At 37.6% G+C, this 14548-nt stretch overlaps 1 protein-coding gene across 2 annotated transcripts; it reads left to right on the forward strand.

Annotated features, from left to right (window-relative positions):
- The first annotated feature begins 1245 nt into the window (after positions 1–1245).
- LOC131425578 (endoplasmic reticulum resident protein 44) lies at positions 1246–9031 on the forward strand. Of its 2 annotated transcripts, XM_058587576.1 has the most exons (8): positions 1246–1440; positions 1504–1703; positions 2803–2878; positions 2948–3039; positions 7016–7409; positions 7465–7731; positions 7787–7985; positions 8056–9031. In XM_058587576.1, exons 2-8 carry the CDS (start codon positions 1656–1658, stop codon positions 8207–8209), a joined length of 1230 nt encoding a protein of 409 aa, XP_058443559.1. In that variant the 5' UTR covers positions 1246–1440; positions 1504–1655; the 3' UTR covers positions 8210–9031. The 2 variants fall into 2 exon arrangements, with proteins under 2 accessions (XP_058443559.1, XP_058443558.1); XM_058587575.1 differs by having other exon boundaries at positions 1246–1703.
- The last annotated feature ends 5517 nt before the right edge of the window (positions 9032–14548 follow it).

Below are 14548 nucleotides of genomic sequence, written 5' to 3' on the forward strand. Positions count from 1 at the left end.
TATAAGATTTTGGGTGTGTCACTTCATCGCGATTTGGTACAAAAACTAATGCATGTTTTTCTAAGTCAGAAATTGGGAATGGAAGCTGAAGGTCGAAGCTATACAACGGTATAGAAAATTGAGTAAAACATTGATCTATATGTTTTTTTTTTCTTTCTAAAAAGTGTCCAGCTTTTATCCGCATTTTTTGAAATTTTGGGTTTTGCGTTGGTCATTTCTCCGCGGCTTTTTATGGAAAATAATGCATAGTTTTTCAAACTAGTAGCTGAAGGCTGAATCTTCACAACGATATAGATAACTCGCAATTGCCTGGTAAAAACTTAGTTCTAATGGATGTTTTTTTCTAAAAATTTCTGGCTTAGCCCCGGTCTCCTCTACTAAATATTTCTCACGTTCACCTTTCAGCTTTTTGTAAATGGAATGAAACCGAAAAATTTCAAATATCGTTTAGTACTGGGAAACTAATGGAAATCTTCGTGATCGCGTCACAACAATCGAAAAAGAATGTAAACAAAGAGAAACTAATGTTCCTACTAACTAATTGTTTTTATTTTATTTGTTTGACATAAGATTGTTGTGTTCAGATAATGGAGTTGAAGATCGTTTGCAATATGTCTATTTTCATGCACGATAAAGCTTCAGTCGACGAAAACAAAAGCAGTTTCGATAGCTTCATTTTCATCATATTTATTAAGTTATTTGAAATTTATATCTAAGTGATGACATTTCAATTACATATTCTCATGGTTTTACTATGGAAGAGGTTTCTCAAATCGATTACCGTTACAATTCTGGAGTTCAATTCAATTCACTAGGTAAAGAATAGAGCACAAAATTGATTCAGCTAGCAAAACAAAAGACAGCGGAAAGTCTGCAGAAAATTTACAAAACATGTCTGGAACTTTTGTTAGAAACCTGCAGACCTGGCATCTCTGTGTATAATTGACACCTATGTGCCCTGCGCATTTTTTGAATTTTCTTTCAAACGCGGAGTGACCAGATTTGTTGTTTTATTTCATAAATACAAAATGTTCGAATTTAATCGCTGAGCGGAAGAAACCGAAACGAAACTACTAAAATTTTATTGCAACGTAATAGAATCGTATTTTAAACAATTTTTAGCTAAATTTAATTATTTATCACCTATTTGACTCATAATTCATTGCATCGGCTCTGAATGTTTCATTCTTTCAAAACGAGACGATCTGGTCACCCTGGCCGACCAGTCTGTCATCACAAATTCAATGTCAACGTCATTTTTCCTGTATGAGGAGTGCTAACATCGGCGAGAGCATCGGTGTGGCTCTGTGGTGCTTGCAAATAAGTGTATTATTTCCCAAAAAATTTCCTTTCTTCTTCGCTGCTAGCTGCGTACGCGTGTCGTCATCGTCTTTTCCACCTTTCGGCAGCAGTTCATATTCGGTCAAGCACCAACCGCTCGTCTGTGATCATCGCTAATAGCCAAAGCTTTTGTACTACCAGCTCACCTGATTGTACTTGCAGGCTAGACAGCAGCCACGGGTGAAAATACGGCTCGGGTGTGAAAATCAAGCAGTATTTCGCATAAACAAAAGCATCCAACGTTTCGTCGTACGGTTTTTGAGTGGGTGGAAGTTTTCGTAGTGTCCGGTTCGGTTCGGTGAAGGAACCTGAAAATGTGTTCTATGAGTCGTGCAAAATTAGTGATATTCAGTTATCTCATGGTAAGTATCGGGTATCCTATTCGGGGTGCATCGGAAGTTTGTGTGGAATAAACATCAATAGTACAGCTTGATCGACCCATCAAGCATAAAGTTGTATCGTTAGACACTTGTAAACACGATAACCTAATTAGGTGTATTTACATAGCGGCTTAGATGTGGATAAGCAAGGCACTCATTCAACCAATCTCTATCCAACACAACAGACTGGTTTCGACGAATCAGCGTTTGACATTTTTCGTACGGCTCTACGGCACCGCGCACCGTAAGGGCATGGATGCCAGATGACGTGTTATCGGTGTTAGACGAAAAACACGGGAAACTAGCAATTAGCATTATTGTTGTAGCATTTTCAAGATCAAACATCAATAGAAAATTAAAACTAGAATTTTAGCCATGATTTGAAATGAATAAATGTTTCGCAAATCATTCATCGATGATGGAATTTCAAAAGTTCAAATTTCGTTCATTAATTACCGAATCGATCGCCCGGTAGCACTGATTGCAGTACTATCCAATGGCCCTCCTGGTGGTGACGATCGGTGGGTGGCAGCGACATTGAATGAATTTTCTTGTTCGCACCGCTTGGCCTCCATTAGGGCAGGTTTGAAAAGTGGGAAATGGGAAGGAAGAAAACATGTCTTCAAATTACTATCAGCCAACCAGGTCACTTGGTAGTAATCGGCTTGTAGAATCAGCACAAGTTAATGTGCAGTGCCACGAGTGCGAGGCGAGCGCGTTCGTCGGTGTTCCGATGTCATTTCTATGCTATGGTGGAAAGGGTCATGTTTTAACTAGCTCATCTTCAGTTTAAGCACTTGTATGCTGTAGCATAATTGTAGGGATAATTAGTTTGGGTTTGGATAAGATAAATTAATGTTAACGACGAGGTGTGAAAGATGTCGGAAAAGCAACAGATAAAATATGGAATGAACCCACAGATAATCTCCGAGGCGACCATGTTAATAACGTAATCATAATTTGCATTGACTTTAGATCGACACGCGTTTCCAGACAATAACTGATCAACAATGTTTCTGAATGAAATTTGTTGTTGTTGTTCTTACTAATGCGTGTCTCATGTTTTTTTTTTGGTTTGCAGGTGGTGTATCTTTTCTACAATCCTACCGACAGCGGTGCTGTTCAGCTCAACAGTGAAAATCTAGATATGACTTTAGGTATGAGAATGCTCCATCACACTGATAATGGTTGTATTTTTGAAAACATTTTCTTGTTTGCCCTTTCAGCTTCTAATGAACTAGTATTTATCAATTTCTACGCGGAATGGTGTAGGTTCAGCAACATTCTGCAGCCGATATTCGATGAAGCGGCTGATAAGGTAAGTGGAGTTGCGATTTTGAGATTTCGGCTGAGTAGTGTATCTAAACGATCATTAAGTCTTGAACGGTTATCAATCTTTTCTGTGGTATTAGTCGCTAGAATTGCTGTAGAATGTAAACTGATGCTCTGGAAATATTTCTTATGAACTCTAGACTGGCAACTGGGAATTTGATGCATCATTCCTTTAGTCGTCAATCATTATGACAAGCACTTAACAATCATTTGGTTATGACGTAAAGTTGCTACGAACTTATTTCAACTAACACTAGCGAAAACGAAAACGAAAAACGAAAAAATTAATAATAATGGGACAGAGAAATTGAAAAATTGCGAAAATAATTGACAGAATTTAAACTCTTCTGGATGTGATGTAATGCAGTTCATGCGGCAAGCCGTTTAAACAGCACTTCTTAACGCCATAACAAACAACGAATAAATAGAATCACTCATCAATACAATGACACTTTAATCTGTTAATCGCACTGAGCGGAGATCGTAAATGTCGAGTAAGTACCACACATCAATGGGGTCACAGAATCTCAAAAAAGATAACCAAAAAAAACGGCGGGTGGGTAATGTCAGAGACATAACTGGATGTCGTGAATACGAAAACAACTGACAGGTTCCTTAACACTTCCGAATATCAATTAGTTGATGAAATTGTATGTAGAATTTGAAACGATGCACCTAAACTAAAGTACAGATTAGTTACATTTAACATTCTGAAACACAAATATTATGAAATAACCAGTATAGTTCTTTATAATAAAATAATGGTGGCTCTGAAAAGAACCTTTTATGAAAGTGTTTGTGATGAGTTGAATTCGAATTCCGATGGATGCCGCTGACTTACGTCATCTAATTCCAGGCTGAACTGTTGTACGTGGGTGCGATACTGATATGGTTGGTGTAGGTGTAGCGTTTACAACCGATTATAATCTTCCAATAAAAAACATGATTTCGCTGGGTTGATCAATGAAATAATAGGCCTAATTAATTGAACGAAACTATCAATATGCTCTAGGGATTCGTTTCTAGCATTCAGAAGGATCAAATTGCGTAATTATCTACAACATTAAACTTTGGAACATTTTTCGTAAAAACAAAGAAGGCTTCACTTGATCTCGATTACTGTGAATTTCACACAGCGAAAAGTGCACAAATCTAACCAAACTGTTCTAGATTTGCACTAAACTGAGGATATTTTATTTCGATAGTTCTTCAGAAAATTTTTAGAGCCATTAGAACGGCTGATTTGGTGTAATGCTCTCCACCGTTGTTTTTCATCAATGCAAATGACTGGCAGCTGTGACGTAATCGCTCTTGTCGGAAGCGAAACTAGCTTTGCAAACGGCACAAAATATAGGGCAACGGCTCCCTATTTCATCTGAGCTCCTATTTCCATCTCATCCCTTCACATCATAACTTTGAACATGAATAATATTTTACAATCTACCGGAAGCAAACTGTGAAATGTTTTAAAATGATTTGAAAAGCTATTGTCACACTTTCCTATTGAAAAAAATGGTTTTAAATTCTTCGGTTATCGTTTTTTTTCATATAAAATAAACTCACTTTTCAATTTAGGAAACATTTTCGTCTCAAGATTTACAGTTCGTCATGTTTCTGAATATCTACTAATCGATTCGTCTCAAAACATGATCACTATTTCGCAAAATTACACTACCATTGAATGCTGAATGGCTTCATAATTAGTAATGTTCACTTGCCACTTGTTTAATTAACGATTTAAAACTTCAAATATTACCCGACAGGCAATAAAAGTCTTGAGATGAAAATTTTTCACTTAGTTCACTTGATTGCGCTTTGTTTTCATCTCATTTGGTTTCGCAAAGTTGCCAAGTTATCTCATATTGTTACAAAAAATAAATTGTTTTTCTTCAAATTATTATCAAAAAGTATGTTTTTGGTATCCGTGACATTAGTTTAATTATATTATTGATATTAATATTTAAATAAAACTGTTTTGGCTTCGAATATTACCACAAAGAGCGTGTTAAATACTAATGAAATAACCATTGTGGCAAATCTAGTAGCACTGGTTTCATTCCGCTATACGCCAACATAACGCTGTGAAGTGTGTGTGTGTTTCATCGGCTGTGCACAGAGATGCCAGGTATTTTCATAGAAAATATGTATTACTTTGCATAGAAAGTCTATATCTGTTCTATCTGTTTTCACTAATAAAATGATGTTAAAGGATAATTCGTTAGATCTCCGTAAGCCATTGCCCCATTAATTAGATAATTCAACGTGTAATTTTTTTACCAATAATAATGTGGAAAAATCCTGGTGGATACGGTTGTATCGTTTGAGTTGTATATCTGACAGCGGTGAGGCAGTCGGTCACCAGAATGTCTGCCAGCCATATTTTTCCAGCTTGCAGCGTTTAGTCAGCCATCTGGCAGCCATGCGAATGCGGGTGAGAGTGTAATAGTGGAATATTTTGTTTTGATTGCTGTCGCCATTGCTAATTTATAGGATGAATAAAAGATCAACGATAGGATGGATAAAAATCCATTGAGATGAAATTAGGAGCATAGTAATGAAAACATTATTAGTGTTTTTAGCTGTTTTATAAATATTAGTTAAATTTTCAAGAAATGTGAATCAATTTTCAACATGGAGCAAGGCGAATGAAGCAGTAATATGAAATAGTTACAGTGATTTTAGTGGCTAAATCGGGGTTTGAAGGCGACGTCCTTACAAATGAGATGAAATAGGGAGCCCTTACCCTATCTGCTCGCAGTATCGATATAATCCAAACTGATCCAATTTTGGTTAGGAGCTTTCTTTTTACGTGATTACGTTTGTAGCTTTTTCACTAATGGGCGGTCCTAACGGCGGTTATAAAAATAGCAGCATACAGAATTTTAATGTCGATTATTTCATTTCGGATTTGCATAATTTATTGAAAGAAACTATCAATATGTTGTAGGGATTTGTTTCTAGCATTCAGAAGGACCAAATTAGTAGCAGATATTTTGTTCTCTTCCTCAGAACGCGTTCTGATTGGCTGGTGTTGACATGGGTCAAATGAGACAGGTTTTTCAATAGTGTACTATTGAAATACTTCAATGCTTTTGCTATACACGTTTAAGTTGAAAAATTTCGATTCTATTGGTAGTTAGATTATATAAATCCTTTCACAGATCACTGAGCTTTGAGCTTTAAAAATACGAGCAGTGCAAACGCGCCTTATGGATTATTCCCTTTGATACTCGTTTATACCAAACATTTCAGAAAAGTTTAATTTTGAATTATTTAATATTATGTCACACAATTGATAATTTTATCATAAAATTGTAATCATATTTCCGATGGCGTGTAGCAAAAATTATGTTGAATCGTTAGATACAACAAGAGATATTCACGATCAAAAACTTATCACTCTTTCAGAGGGTGAATTTTGAAAAGGCACCCCATAGTAAAGTAAGTCGTATTCACGACAAAAATATTGATATGACATACATATATACATCACTATGGTGACACTTCAAACTAACATGTTTTAACAACGTCATGAAGTTACACACTTTAGTGTTATGTTTGAATCATTCGATATCAGCATGATCACATAAAAGGTTGAATTATAATGACACTCGCACTTTTCGCATTTCAAGTCAAATTCAATGGTTAATTGTTTTTTTGTTTGAAAATATTGAACTAATTCAGGATAGTTATTTCAAATAAAAAAAAACTTCAAATAAAACAAAAAAAAACACTGAAACTCAATTGGTTTGAGAGCAGTTAGAGTTGAAGCTGGATTAGGTTCGGCATCCAATGTTAAGATAGTAACTATCCGAATGAAACAATATGCATTTTTTCGATGTATTTCTGTGCTACCGATCCCAAGCGTGGCTCTCCCGCGGCTCCAAAATCCAATGTTTCTCTTTGGAAATTTACTTCGTTCTCGATTTATAGTTAAAATGTAATTTCTCGTTTCCTCACAGGTCCGGGAAGCATTCCCCGATGGCGGCCGGGTGGTCATGGGCAAAGTCGACTGCGACAAAGAATCCTCAGTGGCAAGCCGGTTCCACATCTCCAAGTACCCCACGCTGAAGGTGATTCGGAATGGGCAACCCACGAAGCGAGAGTTCCGAGGAGCTCGCACTGTGGATGCCTTTGTTGAGTTCATCAAGAAGCAGCTGGAGGATCCGATCAAGGAGTTCCACAATCTGAAGGATCTGGAAGTTCTGGACAGCAAAAAGCGAATCGTGGTCGGTTACTTCGACCGACGCGATATGCCCGAGTACAATATGTTCCGACGGGTGGCAACCAATCTGAAGGAGGATTGCGTGTTTAATGCCGGATTCGGAGATACCGTGGCGGCCATGCATCCCCCAGGTACGTGGATTGGTTTAATTTTTGTTGGTAGTCTTACAAGTTATTTTATGTTTAGGACAACCCATCATTGTTTTCCGACCGGACGTGGCCGTTACGGACGGTAACGATGAGGTGTTCAAAGGAAACATAAACAATTTTGACGAGCTGAACATTTGGGCTCAGGAAAAATGTGTTCCTCTGGTGCGGGAAATTACCTTTGAAAATGCCGAAGAACTGACCGAGGAGGGCCTGCCGTTCTTGATTCTGTTCCACGCTCCGGACGACACCCAATCAATCAAGGACTATAAGGCAATCATCGAAGGTCAACTGCTTTCCGAAAAACGTACGTAATTCGATGAGGTTGCGGAAAAGATTTTATTGCTATTTTCATTCAACAGAGAACATCAACTTCTTGACGGCTGACGGAAAGCGGTTCGCCCATCCGCTGCATCATCTTGGCAAAAGCCAATCGGACCTACCGCTGATTGCGATCGATTCCTTCCGGCATATGTATCTGTTTCCCAGTTTCAAGGACATGTTCGTTCCGGGCAAACTGAAGCAATTCTTGAATGATCTCTACAGCGGAAAGCTGCATCGGTAGGAACGGATTGTGCATGATTTGATCAGCGGTCTCTAACAGTTTTCTTGTTTCATTCTTCACGCACAGTGAATTCCACTACGGTCCGGAGCTGACCGACGACAACACCATCGAGGTGGCGACAAATCAGGACGTCAAAAAGGGTACCACGCCACCGGAATCCACCTTCAAACACCTGGGACCGTCGGACAAGCGGTACACGCTGCTGAAGGACGAACTGTGAGCTGCGTGCATCCACCGTGTGGAAACCAGCACGCTAGTGTACTTTAACCATTCAATTCCCAAGTATCCGAGAAAAACAAACAAGCAAAACCGGTGAGCTCGCACGATTTACTTTCTCCGTTTCGTCCGTTTCCGATACTAGCCCACTATGAGTTTTTAGATTTTAGAATACAGTGAGAACAGTTTATTCTTAGTCCAACCTCCCAGTCGTTTCTATATCTAGACTTATATCTTAATGCATGTTTGTTCAAGTAAACCCCACAAACTCCACAGTGGTGCAGGTTGATTCGAGCTTTACCGTGATCTACCGACGCTTCAGTTTTCTGAAGAAGCGTGAAGAGGTGGAAACCATCCTGCAAACAATAGGCTAATTTAGTACAAGGATAATTTTGCGCAGTTAGGTTGCTTTAGATGTGAAGACCGTGGTTTAATCTATAGAATGAATCTAGTGAATGAATGGAATGGCTTGAGTGAACAAAAATTTTTTTTAATCTACTGAGTTTTAACTACAAGCAGACAATCTCAAAAAATCCCAATCAATCCGATAAGTCAAGTAAAATGGAAAACCCTCCAACTTGAGACGAATGCTTATAGGACACTCAGTTTTTATGTTTCGTGATGATTCGAGAACAAACCTTGGTTGAACAAATATCGATTCGACTACTGTAACGTTCAAGTGATGTGGTTTCGATAATCCAATGCGCGGTAGGTGGCTCAGTGACATAGGTTGAGCAGAGGCTGGCAACTGTACGCGATTAGAAACGACTGTTTTGTTAAATAATTCGTACTTCACGGATGGCAAAATAATAAAAATCAAACTAAATTCATTTGTTTTATTTCTAATTTGAAGACTCCTTGATTTTGAACCAAGTGGGAAAATTTGAATTGCAAATTAGGGAGAAAGTCGCCGAAAAATCACCCCGATTCCGACGCAATCCGACGGATTTGTGATACGAACGTATCGCCATTTGAGCCAATTTGTTCTGAAACCGAACAGAAGTCGTACGCAAGTCGATCGAGTAATGTTCAAAAATTGAACCATATCGACATTGAGCTTTCTATCAGTGATCCCTAATAAGAAACCTATGGTAGATTACCATTGAAATCTCACATTGATTCAAAATAACGGGTGTTTTTTAGGTTTGTTTTTTCAATAGGAATTACTCTATTATCTGAAAGCTGTTTTGACAGTGTAAAATGACGTCTCTACTCAGCAGGGCTGCTATATATAAGCGTAAAATGTCATTTTAAATGATGAAATTGTTAGAAATCTCGTCATTAGTGCACCATTACACGTTAATTAAAATGATATTATTTTTTAGTAATGACATTTTTAATGACTCGTGTAAGGGCCGCTATACAGATTTTTCAAATAAATTTGTGACCAAGTTTCTGTATAGCGGCCCTTACACGATCATTAAAAGTGTCATTACTAAAAAGTAATGGCACTTTTAATGATCGTGTAAGGTCTACGAGTTCAGTAATGACACGAGTAATGATGGAACTCCAGATTTTCCATCATTACCAACATTATTTCTTTTTCTTATTTTTTTGTGGAATTGCTGAATATCTTTAGAACAATACGCGAAAAAATGACAAAGTGTAGATTTAAATTGGCAAATCAAATTTATTTTCAGCTAAACGAAAATAAAAGCATTGCTATTGCTATTGCTGGAGTAGTTACTCATCATTAATAATGAACGTGTAATGCTAAAAAGTAATGATGTACACTAATGCAGTAATGACGAGCGTTCGAGCAGAAGTGTCATTACTTAGTAATGACACTTTTAATGATCGTGTAAGGGTCGCTTATATACAGGTTAGAGATTTTTGGCAAGAAATGCAGATTTTTGATAGCGTGGATTAAAAATTGAATAATGATCAGTTAAAATATATTGAATAAAGGTACTGTTGATAAGTAAATGCAAAAAATTTAATCACAATGCTTGTTCATGCAGATGTTTCAAAAATATTACAACTATTTAGGTACTTAAATTCCATACACGAAGAATCAGGAGTGCAACTTTTGTCTTCCTAGTATGACACAAAGGCAAGAAATCTTACAGCAGAGACAATAAGTTTTGCGCTCCTATTACTTCTACAATTCTGTTTCATGTTAAACGGGGTTTAATTGTTGGATCGAAAAAGTGCATCCAAATTCTGGAAGTCAAAACATTTACTTTGTTTTTCTCACTGAACCGCTTCCTTCCAACGGGAGTGCAGAGAAACACAAAAAAAAACCGTCTGCATTGGGAAGCAAGACTTTCTTGTTCATGTCTCCCTACACCTCATGAGAATCGACATAAAACGAATTACAAAGTTGAGCCTTATTGGCAACTATCTCTCGAAAGTTGTTGAATTTGGAAGGAGCTACTGTTTATTGTGGCTAGCCATTCTCAGATTGAAAAGAGTAGAATAGCTATCGATGAGACGACATTCACGAGAGAAAACGTCATGAGACCGGTCACGACGCCATCTTGATGAGATCAAAATCGGAACTTCAAAATCAGCTGATTGCAAGTAAACAAACAAACAGCAATACATTTGTTTTACGCGTTTACCTTCTTTAGTGCACGAAAATTAGTGAATTTTGGGTCGACTCTCTCACAATAACTTGTCGGTTTACCTAAAATACAGCTGGCAGTGTTTTGGTACATCAAGTGGAGATAATTTTCACAATTTGAGAGTCGCGATGAGTATCAAAACATCGCAGTGTTTGGGGCTCGAAACGCGAGGGGCTCAACGTAATCGGTATACTTTCAAATGGCTGGTGCTCACATACCGGTGTCAGATGGGTGCTTGAGACCTATGACAAATTCAAATATTTTCAGCCAGGGTTGAAAAAGTTTGTATATAAGAAAAAAATCTGCAGTCATGAAGTATGTCTTGCTGGCAGCCATTTCTCTATAAAGTAAGATACGCTAAACTGATTTTACGAGCAAAAAAACGAGTCTGCAAAAAACTCGATTTTCAAAAGTCTGCACAACAAAAAATGTTTGCAGCACTATATAAAAAATCTGCAGATTTAAAGACAAATCTGCAGATCTAGCATCTCTGTTTTTGCGGTTTGACTGTCTCCAGTACCGTTCGCAGCCCTCGTCCCATCTGCTAATAAGAATTTTGCTATGCACACTTTTTCTTGCAACTAGTGTAGCGTAATTTCTTATGCTTTCAAAAATTTCTTCTTGTCATACTACGACCAAAAACAAATAACTTAATTAAAAAACATTTTAACGACAACATTATTTCGAGAAATGGACCTCAGCGTTCGTGCGATTTGACGCCACTCGATTATTTTTTATGCAGATACGTGAACCAGCAACGATTGCTATTTTGGAAATATTCAACGTGTCGTTGCTGGAATACGCTCTTAAATACTTGAAAAAGTCGTCGAAAATTGGACCTCCAGAATGACTTTTGTGAAAAATAGTCATATGCTCGAAATAATATTTTAATTTTAAATGCCATTTTAGTCAATTGGACTTTCTCTCCATGTGTTTTCATATACAGGGTCAGTTAATTGGTAAAACAATTTCCCCGGTTAGGAGTTAGCTACATGTCAATTTTTCAATCTGTTAACCCCGTTAGATACTGATCATAATAAAACCCCTTACTTGTTATTTAAAACAAAGTTCATTGAGGTCAATATTATACTTAGATGTTAATTATGAATGTGAGCTGTTAGTTTTATACTCCGATAGTCATTTTTTTCCGTCGCCGTCACTGGAACGACATCGTCTGTCAAAATTAGTTTAATAAAGACTGTCCCAAAAAGCATGGACGCAACCAAAAACCGCTGCCATTTCGCAATGGTTCAGAATCCGTCAATTTTTATGGCTGCGTCCTGTTGTTTACACTCTAGTCTAACCACTTGTGCAGTTGTTTATTCGTTTTCATTAGTTTGTTTTGAAATGCGTGGAATTTCAGCAGAACAACGTCAAAAAATTGTGTACAAATGGTGCACAGAACGCGGACTGTCACTGAGAAAGATAGCAAATATGGAAGGAGTAAGTGAAAAAGCCGTGCGAAATGCAATCAGGAAGTTCGGCGAGGATAACACCTTTGAGGATAAACCAAAAACGGGTCGAAAAAAAGGTCCTGCTAACCCTCAGTTGGATAAACGTATACTGAATGCGTTCGAGCAAAAGAAGGAGGTTTCAGTTCGGGATGTGGCCAAAAAAGTGGGCACTTCGAAGTCAAATGTTCTTCGTGCTAAAGAACATTTGAATCTTCGAACCTGTAAGAAGCAGAAACAACCAAAACGTAGTCTGAAACAAGAAGCATCGATCAGGCTGAGGGTTCGAAAGCTGTACAATACGATTCTTGCTGGAAATTTGAACTGCATAATCATGGACGACGAAAGCTACGTGAAACTCACCTACAAATCCTTGCCGGAATCACAATATTATACGGTGCGAGAAGGGCAAGTGTTAAACCAGTCCGAGATATCGATTGAAGTCGAAAAATTTGGTAAGAAAGCTATGATCTGGCAAGCAATTTGTAGCTGCGGTATGATTTCGAAACCCTTCATCACCACTGCTTCAATGAACAGCGAAATAACATCAAGGAGTGTTTACAAAAACGACTTCTACTCATGATTCGAAGCCACATGGATCCTGTTGTCTTCTGGCCAGATCTTGCTTCTTGCCACTACTCGAAATCAACGGTAGAATGGTATACTACCAAAAATGTCACTTTCGTCCCAAAAGACATTAATCCACCAAATTGCCCACAACTTCGACCAATTGAGGAATTTTGGGCATTAATGAGCTGTTTGCCACGAAATCCATCAGTTATGTCCGATTAATGTATGATTCAGACGGTCCCGTCTTCTTCCTTCACCGTCACCGAAACGTCAGCGTTCGTCAAAATTAGTTTAATATTTTCTTTACCGGAACGTTCACTCATTCCGCTTATCAAGACGTTCCGTAACTGTGACGTAACGTGTGAATGTCTCTATTAGAATGCATGCAACTAATTTTGACAGTGACGATGACGGAAGGTACCGGATCGTCTGAATCTTATTTAATGCTTTCTTCACCGGAATGTACATACGTGCCGGCCGTCAAAATGTTCCGTGACGGTGACGTTATGTGTATGTTAATTCTTCATAAGAATGCGTTCAGCTAATTTTTACGGTGACGAAGGTAGACTATGACGGACCGTCTCAATCGAACTTTATGAATACTGAATTGGAAGTACACACTTAAAATCAAGTTTACCTATTTTTTTAGGAATAATCACTCATTGTCGAGCTCTTCTATAAGCTACCCAAAATTAGATTGTAATCTACTCAAACTTTGACTTGATTCTAAAAAATGGGTAGCGTGCTTTGCTATGGCGTAATACTTTGGGTAAACTTACATTTACCTAAATTTTGAAGTCATCAATCGGATGAATTACCCTCTCTGTAAGAAAAAATTGTCCATCGGAAATCCTTCATTTGTTCAATACTTTGAACCGTTTGTCCGATGAATGTCCAATAAATTGTCCAAATTTTGAAACTGACCATTAAACCTCGTGCCATTTTCGTTTTCGTTCAATGAACTCAGCAGACAGAGGTCCACTGTTGAGCTGTTTTCTATGTGAGAAGTCGTTGGACTAGTTTGACTGGAAAACTTCGGAAGTTATAATAGAGCAAATTCTTACCAACCCAAATAATTAATATTCACATAAAACATTTGATTGGTGATAGTAAAACAGAATCAATTTCACTTGTACAGTCATTGGGTGTTCTATATTTCTGTACTAGAACTAAAAATAACATAAAAATGAATGAAATTATTTTCAATTAATTGAGAACGAAAAATATTAGACCCTATTCTTCAATTTGTGCTGTTTTTTTTAAATCCATAAATCCATTCAAATCCAGAATTTAAACCAAAAGAAAACAAACACAAAAACTTTACGAACCATTCGTTAGATCCATTTGGTTTGCAGTTTACGGCAGTTGTTTGACAATTCAGGAATTTTCGAATGATCAGAAATCAATTCAATTACCGATTACTGAACGTTCAGCTGTTGAAAATTCGGTAAAAAAATACGATGTAAACGATTCTCATAGGAGAAGCGTGAGGCACGCAAATTCAGCAAAAATGCAATTTATCGTTAAAATTTCGTTCTTTCTGGCTGTGAAAAAGATTTTCACCGCAAGACCAGCGCTACCATCTATAAATTTAAAAATTAAATCACATAAGTGTTCGCTCACCAGCGCGCGCCAGTGATGACTCACAGATTCAAGTCTCGGTTGATTTTCCAGAAGGCAGTAACAGCAAGTGACAGTTTCTCTTTGTTCACTCTCTCTTTCGATTATTGTGATGTGATCTAAAAAGATTTTCTT

The sequence above is a fragment of the Malaya genurostris genome, chromosome 1 (assembly GCF_030247185.1).
Source record: "Malaya genurostris strain Urasoe2022 chromosome 1, Malgen_1.1, whole genome shotgun sequence".
Lineage (NCBI taxonomy): Eukaryota > Metazoa > Arthropoda > Insecta > Diptera > Culicidae > Malaya > Malaya genurostris.